The sequence below is a fragment of the Spermophilus citellus genome (genome assembly GCF_964194105.1).
Source record: "Spermophilus citellus genome assembly, chromosome: 6".
NCBI classification, from domain to species: domain Eukaryota; kingdom Metazoa; phylum Chordata; class Mammalia; order Rodentia; family Sciuridae; genus Spermophilus; species Spermophilus citellus.
In genome coordinates, this window is record NC_138187.1 from 673,838 (window position 1) to 699,264 (window position 25,427).

General features: G+C 54.9%; 1 protein-coding gene across 5 annotated transcripts in view; it reads right to left on the reverse strand.

Annotated features, from left to right (window-relative positions):
- Positions 1–25,427, reverse strand: part of CLEC16A (C-type lectin domain containing 16A) — a 181,090-nt gene that overhangs the window by 90,487 nt on the left and 65,176 nt on the right. For 4 of the 5 annotated variants that reach the window (XR_014022636.1, XM_081299067.1, XM_081299066.1 and 1 more), the window contains exons 13-17: positions 15,430–15,552; positions 12,866–12,975; positions 11,791–11,835; positions 9,107–9,157; positions 6,765–6,893 (exon numbers count right to left, since the gene is read on the reverse strand). Coding sequence is in view for 4 of the 5 variants with exons in the window: in XM_081299067.1 (XP_081155193.1) it covers positions 6,765–6,893; positions 9,107–9,157; positions 11,791–11,835; positions 12,866–12,975; positions 15,430–15,552 (458 nt within the window). In the remaining variant the exon portion in view is untranslated. The remainder of the gene's footprint in view (positions 1–6,764; positions 6,894–9,106; positions 9,158–11,790; positions 11,836–12,865; positions 12,976–15,429; positions 15,553–25,427) is intronic. The other variant, XM_081299068.1, reaches the window with a different exon arrangement.

Below are 25,427 nucleotides of genomic sequence, written 5' to 3' on the forward strand. Positions count from 1 at the left end.
TGTCCCAAGAGGTGGAGTTCTGTTAAAAAATCCAAAGAACTTATATTTAGTAAGCACCTACTGTCTACCAGGGGCTGGGGGTACCGCACTGAACTTCAAGGCCTTAGGGAAGAAAGAGAGCTGCGTGGGCAGAGTGACCTCAGGTCCCACAGATGCTAAGTGGCTGAGACTCAGCAATGTCAGGCGCTTGTGTACCTCAGCCCTGTGCCAGCCCAGCACAGAAGGCCCAAGATGTGGGTGGTCACGGGGAACACTGGCAGTTTGAATTCTCAAGTAAGCAGACATGACCTTGGGAATGTGAAGAGAGAAAGAAAAGGCCCAACCAGGCAGGTCCCATTCAAGGGGGGCCTCATGTCCCTGGCCCCTCCTCCTGGGGCTCTGAAGGCAGACGCCAGCAGGACCAGAGCAGAGATGAGAAAGCAGAGACGCACCGCTGTCTCCTCCGCCCAAGCCTGGGGAAGCCGAGGCCGTCCAGACACACGCAAGGAGCCTGGACCTGGCGCCCAGCACAGGCCTCTTGGTAAGACATCTGCTTTTGCTCGGCCAACAACAAATGGAAGATATTTCCAGGAATATGAACAAAAAAATAAAGCTACTTAAAACATAAAATATATAAAAGGAAACCCCACTACTTTTCCTGGTTTCTGCCCCAACTTCCAAGAGTAGAAAGAGTGCTCTTCAAAGTCAGGGGTGGGTGGAGGGGCAGACTCCCACAGGCAGGTGCTCCCTGGGGACAGAAGCCACCTCCCATGGGGGTCTACGAGGGCCTGGCAAGCATGTTGACCAGTGCCATGATGCCCAAAACCCACCAAGAATGCTGGGCCACGAGGCTGAGGGTCACACACTCCACGCCACCACCTCCTGGAACAGCAACACTCTGGTCACCGCAGCCTGCCGGGGGCCGTGCAGGCTGCGCGGTGTCCCCCTCCTCAGGCCTTCTAACAACCCTGCGTGGCTCCCATCTTACAGACAGAGAAACCAGCGCTCAGGGGTGTTAGCTCCTGCCCAAGGTCACTGGGTGCAAGACTGCCTTCTAAGTCTGTTCTTCCAACCACACTTCTTGGTCTTCAGAAGAGTCAAGCCAGGGCCTGGGACCTGGTTTTATTGAGTGCTTCACTTTTCTTTCTGCTAAATAAAGATGCAAGCTTAAAAGTATAAAAGAGAATAATAAATTATTATTCTTTCAGGTTTTCTCATAGAATACCAAGAAGGATAGATTCACTTTTGAAAAGCAGGGCCAGCCAACCAAGCTCAAATCTGAACCGCATTCTCCTGTTTCCTGGCTTCAGTGAATCTGGAGGCAAACCCCGGCAGGCGCAGTGCTTCCGGGGAAGGAGTCCAGGAAGCAGGGGTGGGAGGCGGATCTGGAGTCAGACAGACCTTGGCTCAAGCTGCGCCTTTAGGGGAACACATGGATTCCCTGAGCCCCGCTAGTGCTCCGGAAATGGGGTGCCGTGAGGCGTGAGTGTGGAGGGGCAAGGAGAGGGGCAGAGGTGAGCCCAGCATGGATGGGGGTGGCCCTGGCTCAGCTCTCGACCCCTCTGTCCCTGCTGTGTGAGTGAGGTGCTCAGTGTAGGCGACAGTCACTCAGATCAGAAGCCTACCGAGGCCACAGAAATGGCCGTGAAAGTCAGTCACCGCTAAGAAAGTGCTGAAGCAGTTTAAGAGGAGTGCGGCCCACGGAAAAGCAACGTGGCAGTGTGCAGGGGCACTAAAAGACGTTCACACCCTCCGAACCAGAAATGCCGTCTCTGGGAACTTATCCCAAAGAAACATGCAAAAGAAAAAAGAGGCTGTATTCATGAAGCAGCTCCCAACAGCTCAGCTGAAAATAATGTAACAGTGAGAGCAACCAAAATGCCTACTAGCAGGAAAATGCCTACGTAAACTATGGCAAAAGTTGCCGAAAAGCCTTTATGCAGTCACAAGACAGCCGTTTATGGCCACTGTCCCACGGGCTCCGGGTGCCGCTGGTGGGGGGGCACTCGCCCAGCACGCAGAGGCTCGGGGTTCCCTCCAGCACCGCAAAACAAGCAAGACCAAAACTGCCCGGTGACGCACCTTCCTGTGCTACATGGAAAGCGTAAAAAAGGGCAGGGGACACAAGCAAGGCCAGGGCTCACTTCTGCCACCTTGAGAAGACAGTGTATGAGCCAAAGCAGGAGGAGACACAGGATCTGCCCACCCCTGCTTGGTCATGGAATCTGGGAGCTCTTCCCCGACTCTGGAAATGTTGGGCTGTCACTGCTCTTCTTCTCTGTCACACAGCCAAACAGTAAAGCAAAACGCCCCACATCCTCAAGGTCCCTGGTGACAAACACGAGACCTGCTGGGTCGACGAGGGGACAGGGAGAGACGCGCGGGACAGTGAGCCCGCACTCCTGCGCTCCCTGCTCTGGGCTCACGGCAGGAAGAGGGCAGAGCGGGGCTCTGAGGCCTGCCCCCTTTCCTCCAGCAGTGAGCCTCCGGGTCAGTCCAGGCCGTCTGCGGGCTGCTGTGGACTGTGGCGCACAGTGGCCTCCGGAGGCACTCCCTGGGGCCCTCCCCACAGGGACTGACCCCTGATGTGGGTGAACTTCCCTCAGCTCTGCCTAAGATCCCACCCAGCACCTGAGAGGACCTGCCAAGATGCCAATCAACCTGCTGATCGCAGGATATAAAGAAGCAAGACTCCACCCTTGAAGCCCGACCCCTGCCTTTGATGTACCCCTTAAATAAACCACCAGAGCCAAGTTGTCTTTGTCTAGTTCAAGAGCCCATGTGGGCTATCGGGGGCTTTGCTTTCATAAATATATTTCTGAGTGTTTGTGTTTTAGTATTTGTTAATTATTAAGATTTAGGGTGGCCATTTAGGGTGGCTTGGACTCCTCTGGGCAGAAGAACCCCCCAAATGAGACGTGACCGTCTTCCCTCTCCCGAAAGATTTAGAAGGCTGGAGCTCCTACCCTGGCCCTCCCGGGTGCCAAGTGCTTCACCTGTACGGCCCACACCCACGTGCTCACCATCTGCCAGCTGCTGGGCCGCTCACTTCTCAGCGGCACTCTCATCTCCTGAGGGGAAGAGCTAAGGGGCAGGGTCCCTGAGGAACTTCAGGATCAGGGAGGTTAAGAAACGTGCTCGAGGTCACACAGCTAGTGTTGGGGTTTGGGCCATGGATGCTCTGAGGCATGAACTTGCATTCTTTCTTAGCAGCCTCTCTCAACCGCCCCTGTGTGCAGGGTGGCTCCAGCCCCGTTCAAAGTTCTGCGGGAGTGTTCCCATCAGACCCATGAGCTCCCGTGACCTCTCTTCATCATGAACTTCCCCTTGAGGCTGGCATGGCTCAGGGGCACTCTTGCTGTTTTGGTCACAGCACTTCCTGTTCCTTGCATCTTGCACATGCCTGGCACCTAGAAAAGGCTCAGCAAATATGTCGAGTGAAAGAATGACCGGGGTGAGTCATGAAGGGCCAGGGGAGGACGGCGGATAGGCCGGTGCCTCTCCAGGCCTGCCTGCCCCCCATCCTCTGCCTCCACTGGTGCTCCTGGGACACGCGGCCCTCTCTGGCACCTCAGGACTCTGCACGGGCTGTTCCCTGCCTGGGAAGTGCCTCCTTTAACTCTCCTGGCTCCTCTTTGTCCTTTGGGCTCTGCTCTGAAGTACCTCTGCAGAGCAGCTTGGGCTGCTCCCGCTGCTAAGAGCCGCCTGTCACTCAGCCCACGCCCTACCTGGCCACAGCTCCCTGCAGCCTTGACTGCAGCCTGCCATCCACCCTGCTACCAGGGGCTTGTTAACAGAGTTCACCGCCAGGTGACGAGAGGAGTCCAGGGGCAGGACACCTGTCCTGTCACTCCTGTGCGCCAGGCACAGCCCAGCATTTTAGGCATGTGGGAATCCAATGCCTCTTTGACTCGACAACTTAGGAGAGGTTCACAGTGAGGGCTGTTGAACCATCTGATGAGTCCTTGAGGAAAACAGAGGGTGGGATTTATGAAAAGGACCAGTCTCCTAAAAATAAAGTCTATTTGGTGTTTAAAAAAAAAAAAAAAAGACATTACAGACACTGATTGAATCAAAAGAGGTGAGAAGGAATTCTCTTTGAATACAAGCAAAAACCCTGAAACACACCCCTAAGCCCCTAGCTGCTTGCTAAAGCATGCTCTCAAACCCAAAGAACACTGCTACGTTCTGACTTCTGAAAGGGGCTTGGGGGGGGGGGGCTAAGCTTCCAGATGATTCTAGACAGAAGTCTTGAAGTAGGAACTGGACTGAGACAGCAGCCAACACTCCCCTTCAAAACCGGATTCTTGAATCACCAAAGGGCGCTTTGCCGTGGTGGACAGCTTTGCCTTGAGGGGTCTGCCCTGTTTTAATATCCTCCTGCTACCACCCGGGGACGGGGACTCTGGGGCTGCTGTGGTAGACCGGTCAGACATACAAGGCCTAACGAGATCCCAGAAGTCCAGATGCCCCCAGGGCTCGGTCTGCACTTCCGTTGGGCACTGAGGCTGTGCATTCCATCTGGGACAAGGGAGGCGGGTGGCCCGGCCCCAGGAACCTGCAACTGGATGAAATATGAGAGGAAAGGGAGGGAAAGAGCCAACAGCACCAAGGACTTGACAGTGGCCTTCTGTGTGTCTGCCTTCCATGGACACCTCACAGAGCTCTGGAGACAGGTGAAGAGACAGTGGCCCACAGTGGACACACAACCTCCCCTAGGCCACAGGCCTGCCTGCTCACCCTTGAATTTCTCCCATTGCCCTCCTATGGATAAGACCTTCTGCCCCAACCAAAGGCATGTGATGTCATTAAACAGAGTTAAGAGGTAACAGCCAGGTCCTCGCCAGGCTCCAAGGGCCCCCTGCCAGCACCCCCACCCCCCAGCCTCGTCCCTTTTCATCAGCTGCAGCCACCTACAGACATCAGGACGTGCCACTCCTCTCTGGGCCTTGTCTTCTCCCAGCTGCCCAGCCCTCTCCTGCACAGGCTTGGCTTAAGGGCCACCCCCTCTGGTGCCTGCTTCTCACCCCAGGTGGGATTAGGGACCCAGTCTCCAGCCACTTCAGTGCCAGCCCAGCACCTGGACTCTGCTGCCTTCCCCACCTGGCCCTGGGGGACTGGCTATGTTTGATGTCCTGTGTCCAGGAGGATGGCTGCAGGGAGCAGCAGTGGGACAGAGTGCCTGAGCCTGGGCTCTGGGGGCCACGCTGCCTGGCCAGCTCCTGACTCCTGGGTGGCTTCGGGGACGCTGGCTCGCCTTCTCGTCTCAGAAGCTCCCTCTGGGCAGCGGGGAAACAACAGTGGCCACCTCCAAGGGTGGGGGTGCATTAAATCAGGCAATCCACGTAAAGAAGTGCTACCGAGAGTTGTTTTAGGGGCTGGGGCTGGGGCTCAGTGGTAAAGCACTTGTCCAGCATGTAGGAGGCACTGGATTCGAGTCTCAGCACCACATATAAATAAATAATAAAGTTCCATCAACTAAAAAATGTTTTTGAAAAAAGTGTTATTTTATAACAAAAGATGTCAAGAAGAGTAAGAGTCTGGTCATCAAGGCCACTGCTCCCCATCCTCAGGCACTGCAGCTTCCACTTCAGGACCTGGGAAGGGCCTCTGAGCTCGGGGACACGGGAGCCCCAGGCATGTGCGTCCCGGTGGTACTTGCCAGGGGAATGCCCCTCAGGCCAGAGGCTGAGGGCAGCTGCCAGCCCCCAGGAGGAGCCCCCACGGCCCGTTTCTCAGGACTCGTCTCCAGGAGCGCTGACACCCAGGGTGCCAGTGCACACAGTGCCCCCGACCAACAGAGCCACGGGCCGGCCAGCGGGCTGCAGTGCTTGCTGGAGCACGAGGAAGATGGGCAGGCGCGGCCCGGCCAGGGTGGGTCCTGGGGTGAGGTCTGTGGGTTTGCTCAGACGACCGGAACTGTGGGTCAACTCAAGACCCGCGGGCCCACTTCCTCTGCACCTCTCGGCCATAAAGACAAAAGCGCAGCTGGGGGGGTGGCTGTAGATCCCTCTCGTCCAGGTGCACGCAGCAGGTCACTCCCACTTTCCAAACTCCCAAGGTAAAGCACCTCTGCCACTGCAGGCCCACACAGATGACCCCAGAAGATGTGGCTGATGACCAGAGTCAGGTGCAGCGAGCTCCCCTACGTCGCCCCCTGATGTTCCCGTCTCTGGGAGTGATTTTCTAGGAAAAGGCTGTGGTGCTTTCTAAGAAAGACACGGTGATCACAGGGGGAGATAAAGTACCATGAAGCCCTGCTGCGCCGCTTCCTAGAGCGCCACCACGGAGAAAAGTGCTGATAACGGAAGCGCACGCTCCAGCCACTTCTGAGAACTGATCTGCCCTCCACGCCCGCCTCTCCTCTCCACAGGCCCCCAGAATCACAATCTCACTTGCGTGTACCTAGCCCCAAGATCTGTCAGATACCTTAACGGCACGCCATCTCTGGGGGTCCTGAGATCTCCGGGCAGCCTTCACGCCCGCCTCACCTGCGCTGCAGGTCTCGAGCTCACCCATTGGTCTGCAGAAGCCCCACCTCCTGGCTTCCGCTCTGGGAGCTCGGGGCTCAGGCTGCGCTCTGCCCTGCCAGGCAGCAGGTGTGCAGCCCACAGAGCTGCCAGGGCCATGACGTTTTCAAGGCAACTCCCTGGGGAGAGCCTCGGCTGGTGGAGGTTCTGTCTACCCAAGACTGAGCTCACCTTCAACACAGTCTTGACTTGGACCCCGAGATCTGTCCCTGCCCGCCTGGGGCCTGGCAAGGGTTCTGGCCAGGGCTCACTCACCCTCCTTGTCTTCTCCACATCCCCACACGGCAGTCGCTTCACAAAGTCAATGCCTGTCAGCGGGGTGCCTGTCGGGGGCAGCAGGATGGAGGCGTCCATCATGAGGTACTCCACATTCATGGGCTTCATCTAGGAGAGAGACATCACAGGAAGCCTCTAACAAGGTCCCGCACTTGGGAGGGCAGATGCACGAGCAAGGTGCTGTCTGTGTTTTCTAAGTGGCAGACTTTTTCTTTAGGTGAAGCCGAGGGTGCCAGGCATGGAGGTCACACCTATGATCCCAGCCACCCCAGAGGCTGAGACAGGAGGATCACAAGTTCAAGGCCAGCCTTAGCAATGTAGCAGGCCCTATCTCAAGACAAAAAAAGGGCTGGGGATGTAGCTCACTGGTAAAGTGCCCCTGTATTCAGTCTCCACTATGGGCCCCCAAAACAGGGAAGCTGGGGCTACAGCATCACTCATACTAGGCTGCCTCTCTCTTCTTTTGGGTCCTGTTAAGTACCTTCGTTCAGAGGTCTGAGGTCTCCCACCTCCAATACCTGTATTCCAGAGCAGGGGCAGCGCCCTGTTTTGGCCGTGGGCTGCCCTCAGCCTTGGCCTTCTGGCAGCAGTTCTCGGCCTGCCCCACTTGCTCACAGCTCCCCTGCTGCTCACAGCCTCCCCTCGGGTGCCCTGCAGTCTGCCACGGGAGGCCAGCCTCAGGGCCACTGCACCTCTCGCATTAAGCTAAGGAGAGCGGGGGAGCACCCAGAGCCAAGGCCTGGTTTGGGCCCCTCCTTGGGCACTGCAGCAGCATTCAAGGCCCGTCCACATCTGGTTTTACTCAGGGGCCGATTTCCCAGGCCTGAGCTGAGGACTGACTCCAGCTGCAGTTCCAGGGCGTGTCACCGTCGCATTTTTCTAGAATGCCAGGCATTGTGCCAGACGGATGGGCAGTAAACAATGGATTAAAACAAACAAAACCCAGGAAAGCGCCCTAGGGTGGGAAGGGAAGGGAAGGGAATGGACACTGGACACTTTTGCCCACGCACTCTGCATGAAGCTTCCCCGCAGGGTATTCTACACTCATCCTGGCTCTGTCATGTGGCTTCATTGTACAGAAATCAAGGCTCCGAGTTTAAGCAACTTGCCCAACGTTGCATAGTAAGCACACAAAAAATGCAAACAAGCTGTTCCACATGGCAAGTGACATGTGGAAATTTACATTTCCAAACAGGAAACCAAACTATGGAGAATGACATTGTAAAAGGAGGAGTCAGGGGATAAGATGAAATGGCAAATAATCCCCGAATCTGTTCCATTTTGATGACTCTTCCGAAGAGCGCGAGTCTGAGCCGTGCTTCTGAAGGGCTGGAGGGGACAGAGGACTGTGTGCACCAACAGGAGCGAGGCAGACGTGGAAGCCCACTCAGCACGGGAGGCCTGGCTGCTGGGCGCTGCTGGGCAGCTCTAGAGCCTGGAAAGGCCCCAGCGAGGCCTCAGGGCGTGCAGGGACTGAGATGATGTGGTGAGGCCTGCGGCTCAGAGCCCAGTGAACCGACCCTGAAGCCAGGAGACACTTAGCCACACTGTCGTTTTGACATTTTAAACACATTTATTATGAACAGTCCAAATCACTTCCTACTTTGGTGAGTAATGTCCACAAAAAGGAAAATTTGTCATCTATTTACTGAGTGGAGGTACTCTCTACCCAAGACCTGAGCTCACGTTCAACACAGAGTCTTGACTTGGACCACGAGATCTGTCCCTGCCCGCCTGGCAAGGGTTCTGCGCAGGGGCTGGGTACAACAGAAAGCTGTTATCTCCTGCGTGGTCGCTGCTCCAGGAGGGGCGGGGAGACGGCTGGCACTCACTGCCTGCCGGAATGTGCCGGGCAGTGTCAAAGCAGAAGACGTCACAGAACACAGGGACAAGAAGGGACTGTAAGGCCAAATGCTCTGCTGGAGGAAGGCTGGCTCTGCCACGCATCAGCGGGACACAAGTGGGACATGATTCGGCCTCTCCGACCCCCAGTTTCCTCATTAACAAGAAGGAGACAGCGAGAGCAGCTTTTCCCTCTGGTGATGTGAAACACACCTAGCCTGCCTTTCCTGATGGGCGGACAGACCTCAAAACCCCACGCCCAGTGCTTTTCGTGTCAAAGTGCATACTTCCGACCCTACCACAGGCGTGACCCAACAGGGGAGTGAATGTGACCTGAAATCTCAGTGGCGGTGGGGATCCAAGGGCCCCATTGAACACTGACTTCCCACCATCTCAGAAAGCCCCAGTCAGACCCAGAGTCTCCTGTGGGTCTGGCAGGCACCCGTGCGCCCAGCAGGTGTGTGACGCCCCTCACTTACCGTCATGCTTCTATACTCATCTTCAAACATGTCCAAAAAAATGTCTTCTCCCTAAAAAGAAAGGGAGGGAGGGAAGAGAAGACTATTCATGTTTTTTTTTTTTTCCATAAACACAGTATTATAAACTCTAGCTCTTGGCCTCTGAGGCCATCTGTTTCTCATTATCAAGTTCTCGTAAATCACCAGGAAGTAAAATACACACGTGAATGTGAACACTCATGCTCAAAATCAGCAAATATGAAATCGCACCACTCAACACTTTTCTCCCTTTTTAAAAAGCATATTGAATTCTTTTTGTCAAAGCAGTTAATTAGAAACCAACAACAAAAATAGCATCGTACATAGCTAAAATATAGAAGAGGTTGCTATTTCAAGTGCTTCATCTATTTGTTAAGAATCTCTGTAGAAATGGGGAGTTCTGGGTAAGTCACCATGTTAAAATTATGAGGCCCACAATTTGAAAGAAGAGAATCATTAAGAATGCTTAACCCTAAAATCACACAGCCTGCTTTGTTTGCATTTGAGGAGAGCCCTCAGGGTCTTACAGAACCTTGGGGCCGAGCCTCTCTCTGCCCAGGAGATTCCCTTCAGAATGGTGGTGGTCACAAAGTTGGATGTGTGACACAGAAGCTGGGGCCAGATCCCAGGTCTACTTGTGACAGCCCCTCTGCAAGGATGGGAAGACACAAGGAAAAAGGTTGCCAGGCCACGTCTTCTGGGCCACTCAGTGTGGGGGGAAACGAGCAGGAGTGCGTAAAACACGGAGCAGAGTCTGCCCCTCAGCCAGGGCTCAGGAGATGTTAGTGCTCACTGTCACCATAACCTCTACTGGGGCAATGACAGTCACAGCTGTCTCGTCTGGCTCCTCAAACAGCCACACAAGCGTGCACACACACCTAACAGAGTCAGCTTGGAAAGACAGAGACCCTTTTCTACTTTTCCAGGGGCCAGGACTATAGATAAACTTGAACATTCTTGCACGTTGTGAGTAGCACCAACAGAAACGATGGCCCCCCGGAACGCCCCGAGCCTCCTGAGACCTTATACTCAGGATGCAGACGTTACAAGATAAAAGCACGAGCAAAAACACGGATTGGGAGAATGAAGACAAAACCCAGACCCATCAGCTACCCTTAGGCCTCACTGGGGTGAACCAGGGCCTCCTGGTGCCGGGCCAGTGCTCTGCCAGGCAGGGCTTCCCTGGTGTCGATAAAGAAGCACCCTCTGGGGAAACGGCCCCCGCTATGCCTTTCTGTCTCTGGATTCCAAAAGCTTTCGGCACCAGGGTGGTAAATAAATTTAGAGCAGTTCTGCTGGAAAGAGATTCGAGGATGACTAAGGCAGCAGCCACAGGCCTTTCTTTTGGGTTTGGCTAGAGGGAGCGTGTCCCTACTCCAGGGCCAAGTGTTGCTTGGAGTGTTCAGACAGAAGCTAGGAGGTCCTCCCCAGTGAATGGGGCCACCGTGGTGCTACTCCCTGGGCATGTCCACCATTGACACTGGGTGGAGTCAACTGAGCCTCGCAAGGTGGCCCTCCAGGTTCTAGGACCTGATCTTGTCTCACTACAGACTGACAATAAGGGGTAGTGGGCTTAAGAGCCTCCTGCACAGAGACAGCAGTTTAGAGAGTACAGAGTGAAAGCATGGGCACAGGTCAAGGAAAGGGCAGTGCTGACCCCTTCCCCTTCCTAGGGGATGTGCACTAGCCCTGCTTTCAGGAGGGAAACCGTGACTACCAGCATCTGGGGAGAGCTGACATGGAGGCTGAAGAACGAGAAGGCCATTAGCACCACCTGACACCTTGCTGGCCAATGACAAGGCCCTGTAAGGTAAGGCCCACTGTCTCCGTCCCGTGTTAAAATCCTAACCCCAGGGTGACATGACATGGAGTGTTTGGGGGGTGACTAGGTCATGAAGATGGAGCCCTTGTGAAGGGGGCTAGTGACCTTATAAAAGTGACCCCAGATACTGCCTGCCCTTCCACCACTGGAGGACGCAGGGAGAAGGCCTCACCCACGAGGAAGCAGGCCCTCTCCAGCCGGAGTCTGCCTTGCCTTTGGACTCCCACTCCCCAGATGGGTGGGGATCAGTGACGGGAGTTTGTTGTAGCAGCCCGAGCAGACGAATGTGCTTGGTAACGGAGGCAGCTCACTGGCGTGGTGCATGCCTCGCACGCCTGAGGCCCCGTTCCCATGCCAGCACCAGGGGGGAAGAAAGCCAAACAAGACGATACCAACCAGGTGTCCAAAACAAATCCCCTGGACCTCAAGATCAGTCTCTGTGAATTTTTCAGATTCTGAAAGATGACTTTATAAAATCTCACTAGATTCGATGACAAAGGTCAGCAGTCTCCATGAGGGTTCCAAGCATGTATGTATGTTCATACATGTAAATAAAATCATAGGTGACTTACAAGTGATCTTACACGTGTCAGCACACGTGACTCATGCACATAAGTTCGTCCTGTATCATTTAGTTGTATGGAGTCCTCAAGACTTTTTCTGTTAACAGAGCATGAAAGTTCCGAGAGCACTGCTCTGGAGAGTAAGAATTGAGCATTTTTTACTCAGTAATCATAGGTCTAAAAATCCTAACGCACATAACCTTTATGTGCCTGGGACCAGTCATCATGATCCTGTTTCCTCAAGACACCCCATGCTGAAGTCCACCTGTGCTGCCAATTACCTTGTAAAAATGTCTTGCGAGGTGGACACTCTCTTCTCTTGCACCCTGTGAAAAGACAAGGGGACTGTGAAGGGGTGGGTCTCTGGAGGAAGTGGTGGGTTTAGTTACAAATTCTAAAATCAGGGTGCACAGAAAATAGAAAAAGGTTCTTAGCTGGGTGTGCTCATGCATGCCAGTAATCCCAGCAACTCAGGAGGCAGAGACAGGAGGATCTCAAGTTCAATGGCAGCCTCAGCAACTTAGTGAGGCCTTTACCAACTGAGTAAGACCCTGTCTCAGAATAACTATAAAAAGGGCTGAGGATGTTGCCCCGTGGTAAAGTGTTCCTAGGTTCGATCCCCAGGGTGGGGGCAGGCAAAAAGAAAGAAAAGGGTTCTGAATGAGAATTCCGGAGGGAGGGTAGCGCTCCAGGGAGAATGAGGAAAGGGTAGGCCATTCAGTGCCAGGACCCGGGAAGTGCTTGGTCTGAGTGGGGCAAGTGGTCGTGAAGTATGGCCATTATGATTCCGCTTTTGTAAAAGGAAAACTTGTGTGTACGAGCGTGTGTGAGGGCATATCTGCACAGATGCACTCAAGTGTCAATTTCAATTACTATATTTTACCTATTGATGCTTCCTAAATTTTCTAAAAAATATGGAAAATAAGGGGGACATTAAAAGCTACGGAAAACCTAATAAATGTATATTTCACACAAAAAACGATAAATAAATGTGTGTGTGTGTGTCTGTGTATGTATGTGTGTGTTTGTAAATGTGTAAAAGTTTTGTAACACAAAAGAAACCATTTAAAATCCTGGGGTCAAACCCAGAACCAAATAACTGGAACAGAAGCTGCTGAAGTGAAAAGTTGGGCAGGCTCTGCAGGGAAGCCTGTCTGGAGGGATTCCTTCTAGACCAAAGGCCGGTGGGGGGGGGGGGGGGCTGCGGCCCAGCTTCTCCTAGCTGAGCTGTGGACACCAGGGACAGGGCTCCATCTGGACACAGAGACCGACCGCCAGACCTCCTTCCCCACCTCCCTCCCTCGTGGTCCCTCCGGCTCTCCTGGTCAACGGGAGTGGGGGCAGGGGGGTGCTCACCTGCAGGCAGGCCAGGTGCACGTCCTTCATGATGCAGCCTGAGGCAGCCAGGACCTGCTGCTTCAGGAGCAGGCAGCTCAGCTCCAGGGTCGCCAGCCGGATCTTCCCATCTGCAGGGCACAGCACGTCAGAGCACACAACCCTGGGCCCACCCCTCAACCACAAGCACGGGCCTTCCCTGCTTCTCTGGCTCTAGCCAGTGGGGGTGCAGAGGGACCCCACAAGCCGGCCCCTCCCCATTGGTTATAATTCCACATTCCCAGAAAAACTGCTTATATTTAACTCTTCCCTGAAGCCCCTCTCCCAGGGGAGGGGAGGGAAGGCACAAGGGGAAGGCAGGGCAAAGCTGCGTAAGGCCAGGAAGTGGCCCTCCATGGTGCTGTGCTTATCCCGCACATCAGCCCCTCTCTGGGTCTGTGATTTGGGTGGGGTTGGCCCCTTCTAGGGATGGGAAATATCACCCAGGGTGGTCAAGGGTATCCATTCCGTGGGTCAGTGATTAGGCGGGACAGGTGAGGAGCCAGAGCCAGCAAAAGGCCCAGTTCTACAGCTGGCTGGCACTGCTGGGCAAGAGCCTCTCTCAGAGCTGGGCTCAGGGAGGACAGAGCAGTGTGACCCATCTCAGCCCCTCCCCACCCTCACCAGCATTTTTAATCTTCAGATTAAATCTAGAGCTGCTAGATCCCCCTTCCAAACAGACGACCCAATCTGCATGAAGAGCCTCTCAAGAGCGAGGCTAGAGCTCTAGAGAAAGGCTGGCTGCTGGTCATCCTCCCAGACAGGGACGGTGGGTCCAGAGGCAGAGCCTGCAGACATTACTCGGGGCCATGGACCCAGCGGGGCCTGAGCCCACCCCACAGGCTTTATAAGCCAGTCCAGTTTTTTGTGTGACTGTCCACTTCTGTTTGTACCATCTAAGCCATTGGAGTTGGGTTTGTTTACTGCAGCTGAGTTCTGACTCGGGGGGCCTGCTCTGCCAGCCTGCTGGGCGCCAGCGCCTGCGGAGTGCAGTACGTGCACCTCGCGAGGACTCTGCGTTCCACTGCAGCGCTGCTCTGAGACTGAGGCTTAGGAGAGTGGAGAGACGGGTCCAGAGTCTCGTAGCCAGGCCTGGTGGCCCCAGTGCCTGGGTGCCACAACCCACATCTGGCATCTCTCCAGGAAGCACTGGTGTGTGCCTGACAAAGGACATCTGCTCTGCATCAGCTTCCCCAGGCTCCTGAAGCTGACTTCTGAGGAAAGGCCCTGGTGTGGAAGGGGTCAGGGAGAGCCCTTGCCCCGCTGCCGACCCCGCCTGGCCCCCACGGCTCTTGCCAGCAGCCTGCTCTGCGCCCCCCCCCTTCCTCTCCTTTAGGCATGGCTAGGGCCGGGCTCCACCCACGACAGCCCTCTCTCCTTTCCTGGGGCTACACAGGCTGTGCGCGTGTGTGGTGTGTGTGTGTGTGTGTGTGTGTGTGTGTGTGGTGCTCCCAGCATTGGCTGCAGCCCTCACCCCTCTCTGTACACATGAAACCCACAGGCTTTCGGGCCTTCACAGACCACCACCTACAGTTGCTGGGGCAAGGAGCCACATCCTTGTCACTCGTGCTGTGGCTGGCACGCAGGAGTCCTCAGAACACTCTGTCCAGCACATGAATACTCTGACACCTGTGACGCCCCCGAGGCCATGGTCCAGTGCCCCAGGCCCTCCTGCTCACTCTCACGGCCACACTCTGCCCTAGCCACTGCTCCTGGGACTCAGGAGGCTCCTGCTGCACTCGCAACCTCCGCCTCTGGCCTGCCCTGCCCTGAGCCCACCCCACGGGCTATTCCTGACTCTGCATCTCAGTGTTCTCTCTCCATCAGGCCAACGGTGCAGCTGGCCCTTCACCTTCAACTTACTCTAGTGACCGCTCTCCTCCTCTTTGCAGAGAACTGGCCTGTGATCAGGGATCTCGGCCTTGGCAGTGTTGCTGCTCTGAGACAGCTTACTCTGGGCTGTGGGGGCTACAGAGTGTATGACAGGGTGTTTAGCAGCCTTTACCCACCAGATTCCAGTAGCATTCTTAGTTGTGATGACCAAAAAAGTCTCTAGACGTTGTCAAACATCCCCTGAGGGGCAAAATCACCCCAGCTGAGAAACACGGAGCTAGGTCACTCCACTTGCTATTCCTAGTGCCACCTTCTTCAGATCAGTATTGGCCCAAATTGCAGAATCAGGCTGCCCAGTGCAGGCCCTGGCGACGCTGAGTGCTGTCTATAGCACCTCACTCAAACCTCCCACCCGACTTCACTCACAACCGGGCCTTGGCCACCCAGAGAGAAGAGCCACAGACATGGACAAAACTGGTAAGAGAAGGGCCGGGTGTAGAAGGAGAAGACAGAGATGGTTACTCTTGGGGTGCGGGAGGAGATCAGGAGATGACCAGCTATGGGTGGCTCAGGGGCAGAGGGCGTGGCTGAAATGTGCCTGGACTTGAGACAATCCAGGTCCAGATTCCAGGGCTCATGGTGCCCAGTCTGGGGCCTGTTCCCTCTGACTGCAGGGTGCTGTGGACAGATAACCGCCCCGCCCTGGCAGGCACCTGGCTGGGCAGCATTGTTCATGATCCTGATGAGTCTTTCGGTCAGCAGGTGGTTATAGGTGGTCTTCTCAGCTTCATTTGGCACCGGCAGCTGGATTCGCTCTAGTTTTTCAGGATCTATGCCTGCAACGGGAAACAGGAAACATGGAGGCAGCTGCTGGGACAAGGAGCCACATCCATCCCACCATTCCTGGACCCTTGTCACTCGTGCTGTGGCTGGCACGCAGGAGTCCTCAGAACACTCTGTCCAGCACATGAATACTCTGACACCTGTGACGCCCCCGAGGCCATGGTCCAGTGCCCCAGGCCCTCCTGCTCACTCTCACGGCCACACTCTGCCCTAGCCACTGCTCCTGGGACTCAGGAGGCTCCTGGCTGCACTCGCAACCTCCGCCTCTGGCCTGCCGCCTTCCTGAGAGAACCCCTCTTCCCAAAAGGGCCACAGAGCAGGCTTTCCTCGGCCACCTGTGGTCCCTCTTCGTGACTGCTATCAGGCCTGGCTGCTGCCTGTACTATAACTTACGTAAATATGTTAGCATGTTCTTTCCATGGATATTGTCAGTGGGAGCCACTAACAGAACACTCCGCACACAGGGAGCCAGCTGTCCCACACGGTCACTGTCAGATTCAAAGGGCTGGGTTGATCCTCAACAGGAACGGGGCAGCAGGACCACGCTGTGGTGGCACCAGCAGAAAGGGGCCAGCTAACCCTTTAGAGCAGGAGGGTGCATATACGACGGGACTAACGGAGCAGAGGCAAAGCCATGCTCACGTTCTCCAGTGGGGAACCGCACACCTAAAGGACAGAGATGAGACAGGAGTGGCGGCAGGGAGGGGGGAGCAAGGGGAGGGAGGGGGATGGGCAAGTCTGTGACTAAAACCGTGCTGTCGTTTTCCGGATGACCCCTGTCAGGGCTACCAGGACAGTCCAGGCCTGGACATGACCTCCAGCTCCCAGCCTCTCACCCAACATGGCTCTTGAAAAAACACGCTGTAGAACACCACCTCGCTGGAAGGAGCTTGGAGACCCCGGGCTGTCTGTGCTGGCAGCACGTCTCTTCCTGTCACTGCCCATGAAAGGGGGAAGGTGGCGCTTCTCGGAACTCTTGAAATACGGCTCCTGGAGAAGCAGACAGCCGTTCATTCAGAGCCTGACAACCCGGCGAGGAGCACGGACGACCGACGGTGGGGTCCTCAGTGGCTCCGCACACGTGATGGAAGAAACCATGACAATGCATCTTGCTTTATTGAGTCCTTCCAGCTCTGCGTGAGGGGCAAGTCATGCCAAGGAGAGGACATCGGCGAGGGACGGCCTGAGGCTTGGTTGCGTGGGACTCTCTCTCTTACCCCTGTTAGTGTGGCTTTGCCAAGAAATTTCACTGCAGGGAAAATTGACCCTGTGCTTCCTTGCCATGGAGGCTGACAGTCGGGCCTCCGGCCAGGGGCTGTCGACTGAAGCTTGCTGCACTTGTTTTTCCACAGACGTCAACACTGTCCAACGCTTCTCCATCCTTTCACTTCTGGCCCTTTCGCTGGTCAGTGCATCTGGGCAAAAGCGCCCCGCTCCTCTGTCTCCTTATGACCCGAATGCCAGGCACTGCACTTCGAAGACGGCAGGCAGGGCCCAGCTGCTGGCTCCCTCTCCAACGTGGCCAGAGCCGCAGGGCCAGAGAGAAGCAAAACGCAGCCAGAGTTTGAGCTTCCTTGAGGTCCATTGCCTTTTCTATCACTGCCCCTACCCCTCCTTAGGATTTCTGGAAAATGATGAAATCTTTCTGTGACAAACTCTTTTCATGACAGGAATAAAAATGCTCTGAGGTCATCCCATTCGCTCCTAACTGATGGCCCCAATCTCTGGGAAGGGGGGGTGGGGTGTGTGTGTCAGAGATCGGGACATCAATGGCCCAGAGTCCAAGCCCAGTCATTTTCCTCTAGTGAGGAAACCCAGGCTCAGAGTGGCTGAGCATTCCCCAAGGTCACAGAGCAAATCAGAGGCACGGCTCCAGCCACTGCTGGATGGCGACTCCAAAGACAGATGGGATGCAGATGGGGAGGGGTGTGGCCCCCATGACAGCCATGCACAAGGTGCCCCCCTCTCCTGCTGACAAAGCCTCAGTCTTCAAGGCCTCCCTGCACCCTTGAACTCATCTGTCAGGAGAGGAAGCCCAAGAGGAGAGGCCTGACTGGGGAACAACTGTGGATACCTGGTCCCTTTGAACCTGAGTCTCGTCACCCATGAAACGGGAATGAACACAGCAGCCACCCAGCCCCAGTCCTGCAGTCAGGACCAAATGAGGAAGGCACAGGTCATGCTCCGTAAGTGCTGCGTGGTGTTACTGTGAACAGATGCAAACTTTGAACACGGTACCGGGTGTCCACATCGTGTGAGTTAGGAAAGGAAGGAGCAAGAAGAGAAGCCGCCACCTAACAAAGCTGAGGTGGAGCTGGAGGAGGAGGCCTGGCTGCGGAGGCTGCTGCCTTGTCTGGGGCTGCTCCGGGCTCAGGTGCTCCCTGGGTCCTGAGGACGAACAGGCGTCTGCCCGGAGCTGGACAGGAGGGCCAGGGCGTGCCACGCCAAGGCCCGAGAGAGCTTGGGGAGGGCTGGGATGAGGGGCTGGGACGAAGGGGAAAGGGAAGGTAGCCTGGGTGCCAGGAGCCTGGAAGGGGACTGCTGGAGAGGCGGCATGACTTGGCTGGGCTCCGCCGACTTCTGGGGCCTCCCTGCCCCCAGCTGCTCAAGGTGGTCGCCCAGCTTCCGTGGGAGGACCCGTGACCCACGTGAGCAGGTGCGGGGAGAGAGAGGGGAGGGGTTTCTCCACCAGCCACGGAGACAAGGGCCAAGTGCCGTCCACAGCATACATGGCAAACTGTGAGAACCCTTCTGGCATCTCGGTTCCCCCCAAGGCTCCTTCTGGGCCAGGTGCCTCATTCCCTCAGGCCCACCTCTCCCTCTCTCTTGCCACACCCGCTGAAGTCTGACTTCTCTGACTTATTCCACCCTGATCCTCAGTTTTCCAGGCCTAGGTAGCAACTGAGCCCCAGGGACCTTCTGGCCGCCACAGAAAGCAGTCGCCGGCCCTTGATGGAGAGCTTCTCGCGGGGCTCGCTGTTTACCCAAGTGCTCACTCTGAACAAAAAGAGGCCAGGTCTGGGAGAAGGGAGGTGCACGGGGGAAGAAGGGGAGATTCCACTCGAGGGGGTCAGGGGGGCCGCGGGGCAGCGCGGTAGTGGAGGACCTGCCTAAAGAGGCGCAAGGGCCTGGGTAAGTCGAGCTTCCCTCTAGAGTAAGCACGTGCGCATGTGCAAGGCTTTCTCCAACCCTCGAGAGGCCATGTGAAGTAGGTAACCAGGTCTCCATTCTACACGAGGGCACTGAGGCCCAAGAGGAGGTCAGGCAGAGAGCGGAACAGGCGCCGGGTCTGAACGTGGTTCGACTCCCGGCCGCCTTCCGCCCTCTCTGCCCTGCCACATGATCCTTGCTCGTCACAGTCTCTCTCTTCCCGCACCTGCTCACGGTGTGTCACACTACCTAGCTGTGCTCTCAGTATGAGGACAACAGGCCACAAAGGTCCGATGGACACACAAGGTTCTGAAGGAGACGACTAACTTGATCCTCCTCCCAGCCTGCTACAAAAATGGACGGACAGGATCAGACACATTTCACAACGGGGCAAACAGGGTATGAGGTGGGCGCTGCCATCCCACAGCTACGGCAGCCCACAGGAGGCTGGGAGGAGGGGACAGCATCAGCGGCAGTGGGTACCCATGGAGCATGTAGCCATGGGCGAAGGGAACACAGACCTGACTCTCATTTCCGTTCCTATAGCAAGCATTACATCATCACTTCTATTTTTAGAAAGGCATTTAATTCGTGGAAAAGCATTTGATTGGGGTTTTTTAATTACCTGCCTAAAACAAAATGGTGCCCAACAGTTCAGAGTGAACAGGTCAACGTCGCTGTATGACAGGGACACGCATGTGAAGTCAGAAGGGCTGCGTGCCGTGCGTGAGGACACACTCACACCCTCATACACACAGATGCACACATGTGCTGTGGTTTTCGGTCGTGGAAAGGTAGGCTTTGTGGCAAACCCCAACAGAGCTCCTCTGCTAGTCATTTCCCTTTGACTGAATGCACACTGTGAATAGTGTCTTCCTCCTCGTCAGTTCTCAAGTCTCGGCAAGAGACGCGTTCCAGAGTCCCTCACGCACTTCACATGGCCCAGCAAGACGCACTGGCTGCTTCTGACTTCCAGCAAACCGCATGCTGCCTTCGTCCTTCCTGCCAGGGGCCTCAGGGTCACAGTCTGTGCTGACCCAAAGGGTCAAAACAGATGTCCCCTTTTCACAGAGCTGCAGGAACGGGAGTGCTCCCAGCTAGCTGAGTCGAAGAATCCACCGTAGAAGGGAAGGGCGTGACACCCCCCCCCCAACACACACACACACACACACACACACACACGGTCAGTAACTAGTTATGGAGCTTCCCCTCGGTCCTGATTTCTGGATTCCTCCCACTCAGCTGCAGCCCCCGCTCAGGGCTGGGGTGGAAAACACCCAACTGAACCTACATAAAAGGAATCAGCAGGAAACCTGGGTAAAGAGATCACGGTAACACCAGGTAAGCAACGTTCAACATTTTTCTATTTCTTCTGACCATGTACCAACTCCTCGGCTGTAGTCACACAAGTGCTGCCAGTTTTGGAAAACTGTAGACCAGCTATTTCGAAAGCTGACCAGATGTCTGGCCAATTTCCAGTGTAATTCCAGTTCTGATTGTGTGTTAGCCCAGATCCAGGGCAGCGTGGGCCGCTCTGCCTGGTGAAAGCCTCCCTTATCCTATACCTTTCACCTTCCCATACTGCTCCTCCAGGTTCCAGTAACTGCTCAGCAAAACAAGACACAAAGGCCGAGATTCCACCGGGTAAACAAGGGGACCGAGGGGCAGGAGTAGGGGCACCTCCCACTCATGCCCGCCCTTGCACCAGGGCTGGTGGACTTAAGCGAAAGCGAGACTGCGTTTTCTATTACAGATGCGAACAGAATTCATTATGTGGCCCAAGTGAATCATGACAACTGCCTTCCTGCGACCAAGCCACCCTGTCCACGGCGGGATATTCATTTTGGTGTAGCATCTAATCTATTATGATTTACTGGAAAGCCTGAGCTCACATTTGGTTTTCATTAACATTGCTTTTACGTTAAAATTGTCTTATGAGGAAAAATCTGTTTGAAAGAGGGACCTGCTTGGCGGGTAAGGTCTGAAAGAGAGAGGCTGGGGGTCGAGTACAGCTGACCGCTTGCTGCCTAACCAGAAAAGCAGCCAACTGAGCTCCAACAACAACAACCCGCCAAACAGGGACCCCAGGCCACAGGCCAGGACTGAAGCGCAGACCAGCGGCAGCTCCTCCCCAGCAGCCTTCCCAGGACCTGGGCCTCGGGCTGCTAAGCTTGGACCTTCCAGGTTCTCCTCCAACGCCTCCATGGCCCAGCTCGTGGTTCTGGGCACACAGTGACAGGAGTCAGGAACCACTCCCTTGGGTCCCATCCAGCAGAGCTGCTACCCCCTCCCGGGCCTCTCCTGGCTCTCCGTCTCAGCAATGGCACCTCGGAGCCTTGGAGCCAACCGGAGGAACCATCCTTGACTCCCCACTTTCCCTCAGCCCACTGAGCCACCGCACACCCGGCCAGCTCCCCACATCTCCACTGTCAGTCGGCTTCTGCGGGACCAGCTCGCGGCTTCCTCACTCGGCCCCAGCCTGCCCCCGCAGCTCACACCCAGCCCACGAGTCTTCCCATCCAGTAGCCAGAGTTCACCTAAAAAACTCCATCCCGTCAGGTCACTTTCCCACTTTCCACTGCACTTGGAGTGGAGTTCCACTGCTTGTCGTGGTGCCCCGGCTGCTGCCCTCCCGGCAGCCTCCCATGGCCACTTTCCTACTTCAGGGCTTTGCACGTGCTGTCCCCTTGGCCTGGAGCACTTCTGCCCTTGATCTTGGCCCAGCAGGCTCCTCCTGCTGACCGCCCTGGCTGCTGACCTGCGCCACACCGGTCACTCCCCACCACCCCGGGGCGTTTCCTCCTGGCCCTCCCTCTATCCCATCTCTCAGCACCTACCTGCTGGATGGCAGGAGGGCTCTGGCTCCCTCCTACGGCTGCCCATGTCTGTTTCCCTGCCGTCTTCTGGCTGGACTACCGGAAGCCCACTCTGAGGGATGCGGAGTGGACCTGATCACTCCTGGCCCCACACAGCTAGTAGGAACACAGTCACTGGTTGCTTTCTGTGCCACCCCAAAGCGGCGGTTCCAGCCGTCGCCTCTCAGAGCACGCCGGCCACCCTGGGATGCTGCTTCCCGGCTCCGGGGCGCGGACGTCCACAGGTGTGTCCCAGGCTCTGTGCTCCCTCTTATTCTGCTCCTGCCAGTTTTCCTCTCACCTTCTGGCCAGCTCTTCCCCGGTTCCCTGAACCCTCGGCCCAGGTGTCCTCAGGAAGTCAGGTTTGACTCATTCGGAGGTCTGTGCCTGCCACCTGGCACACGGCCCTCTTCTGCGCTGGCCAGCCTCCTTGGGCTTTCCTATCAGACAGGGGCTAGCTTGGGCAAGGCCTCGCCTGCCTGGTATCTGCACCCCCAGCCAGCACGCTGCCTGCCCGAGCTCCACACTCTGCACACATTTGTTAATAATCACACAAGTAAACACGCTCCGCGAGCTACCGGACAGTCTTTCAGAACTAAAGGAGATTTCATGAAAAGTAGACGGTCACTTTCAAAACAAGGCAAAGACCTGTAGACACGCATGGGATCAGACCTGGCTTGTCCGAGAAGCCCTAGAGCTCCCCGCACTGCAGCAGCCTCAGCTCCTCTGCAGGCTCTCCCCACGGTGCTGCCACCGCTCCTGTCACCCTCGCTTCACCCCCCCACTACGGTCACACTTGCCTCATTTCCCCCAGAGATGTCCAACCTGGCGCTGCCTCTCATGACCGCTCAGATGCTGCACCCAGTCCCCAGCCTGCCCACCATGCCCCCAACTTTGCTTTCACACTGTGCTTCTCACCCCACGTGGTGACCTTCCCTGCCTGCTCGCAGCTTGCTGTCTCTAACTAAATGCAGGATCCACGAAGGAACATTTTGTTCACACCGCATCCCAGAACTCATCAAAGAGCCTGCTATCTAATAAAAGCCTCAAAATATTTGTTGTAAGAGTGAACAAATCAGTAAATAAAGGACATTTGCAGGAAATTGAAGAAGGAATTGAATTCCTTTGATTATATGGTTCCGCTCTCTAAGAAGAAATTCCTGAGGAAGTGAGGCAGGCCTCCCAGGGAGGACCCCGGGACGGCTGTCTCTGCAGGCCACAGCACTGGGGGAAGGTCCACTGCAGCACACCATGCACGCCAGGCTTCTCCACTCCCTGACACAGGCCTGAGGTCCACAGAGGAAGCCAGGCACCCTGGGGACGAAGAGCTGGCCCAACCTCCCTTGGAGCCTGGCTTCTCCTTGTCACAGACGGCACCTTCCCTGCTCAGGTCCTGAGCACAGGCTGCCAGAAGACAGCAGCCTTGAAGACCTGCCACATGGCTCAGGGGCAACCAAACAGCCAGCTGTGACTGAGCACAGACTGCTGCCAGGCTGGGTGCTGCAGGGAGACCCAGGACAGCGCAGTCCCCGCCCGCCTTCCAAGGCCTGACGGTTCTGAATGGAAGAGAAAGTCTGGAGAAGAGGTATATAAAAAAAGGCGATGGGAACTTTATGGGGATTGAAAACATCTGCTCTTCAAAAGAACTCGTTAAGAACACAGAGACATGCCACAGAGCAGAAGATCTCTGTAAAACACCTGATACAGAACCGGATGTACTGGAATACATAAAGAGCCCTCAAAACCCAATAATAAGAAAACAGAGAACCCAGTAAAAACTGGGCAAAAGACCCTTTACCAGAGGAGAGGTATGAAAGGAAAAGGAAGCACACCGTGAGACGTTCAGTCATGGGAAGGAAGCGCAGGGTCCACGAAGACACATTTCATGCAAATCGTAACATGCACCATGACACACGGTGAGATGGGCTGAGACTAAAAAGGTGGCCATGCCAAGAACTCACGACGATGAAAAACAAACTCTCCTTCACAGGGGTGGGGTGTGAAATTGTACAGGCACTTTGGAAAATAGCTCGGCAGTTAAAAAAAGAAAGAAAGAAAGCCTCGTCCATCTCCCATGTGGCTCCGCCATCCCATTCCCAGGTGTTTACCCAGGAGAAAGGGAAACTATGTCCACACACTGTTCATGGCAGCGCTCGTTGTAATGGTCAAAACCATTTGTTAGTGGAGACACTAAAAGCTCATTACCGGACGCAGGGCGTTCCTAATGATGGGGGGTGTTCACCCAGTGGAACCCCACGCCGTACTGAGAGGAAATACTGAATCACAGGACAACATGATGAACCTCAAAATAATCAAGCAGACTGAAACAAGTGATACAGACAAGAGCACACACTGCATGAGTCCTCATACAATATTCTAGAAAATGCAGGCTAACCTGTAGGGAAGGGAGCAGCAGACTGAAGCTGGTTGGGTGGGATGGTGTGAGAGAGGAGCAGGAAGAAACTCTGAAAAAATATTTTCAATTGTGGATAGATGCAACACCTTTATTTTGTTTGTTTCATTTTTTTATGTGGTGCTGAGGATCGAACTCAGGGCCTCCCCTGTGCTAGGCAAGTGCTCTATCACTGACCCCAGCCCCATCCCCGGGAAACTTTGGTTTTGGTGGTGCTGAGGATCGAACCCAAGGCCTGCACATGCATGCTAGGCAAGGGCTCTATCACTGAGCTGCACCCCACACACCAGGGAACTTTTGGGCTGATGGATATACGCTGTCTTGGTTGTGGTGATGGCTTCATGGGTGTTTGTGTTCATCAAAGCATATCAAATAGTACACACTTTAATGTGTGGAGTTTACTTGGCTTCCAACCAAGATGGATTGGATTATTTACCCTCCTGATTCGAGCAACTCAGAAAACAAGGTCAAATATATAAACCAACAGTGAGCAGGGCACAGTGACCCCGAGAGAGAGGGATCAGAGGAAGTGGCTGAGTGGTTTTTCCAGCTTACCATCTAGAGTGTCTGGCACTCAGCCCAGGGAGAGAAAATGCCAAGCCATGGTCCCTTGGAGGTGAGAAAGCAGAATCTGGAGTTCATGGAGGCCAAGCTGCTGGAACTCTTGGGGGTGTTGTAGAGGAGGAGCGGAGGGAGAGCTCCAGAGAGGTGCCGAGGACTCCTCCTGGGCTCCAGCTAAGCCCTGAGCCCTGCACACATGAGGACGGGCAGAGACCTTGGGGAGTGACGGGGGGAGCCAACTGGAAGCCCACACTGGCTGGCCAGCGTGGAAGGTCACCTAGCTGTGGGACACCATAGAGTCTTGGATGGGCACTGCCTCAGTGGTGAGAACCTGGCTAGCCCCAGACTAAAGGCTGGGCCATTCTACCTAAGCTTTCAACTCAGCCTCAAAAAGAAGCAAGTTAACTCTCAGTAACTTACCACAAGCCCCAGAATACTTTAATGAAGAATCCAACAGTGTAAAATTCTTAACTGTCAATCAATCAAAAATTATCAGACATGTAAAAACAATAATGACAATAAATTGGTAGGGGAGAATATGACTTCAAATCAAAAGAAAAAAAAACCAATAATAAAAACAGAACTAGTAATCACAAAAGTGACAAAACAGATAAGAAATCAGAAGGGAAACTATAAAATAACTTCAACTGAATAAATATAAACTCACACATTCACACATACATACACACATACACACACACACATAAATTTATTGGATGCAGCTAAAGAAGTGCTTAGAAATTTACAGCATCAAAATCCTATAATAAAAGAAAAAAGGTTAAAAACCAAGGACTATTGCAGAGAAGGTCAGACTGGAAGGGAACAGTGTAAAATGTTTTGGATAATAGACTTGGTTAATTTTCCTGTTTATGGTGGTGAATGTGAAAAT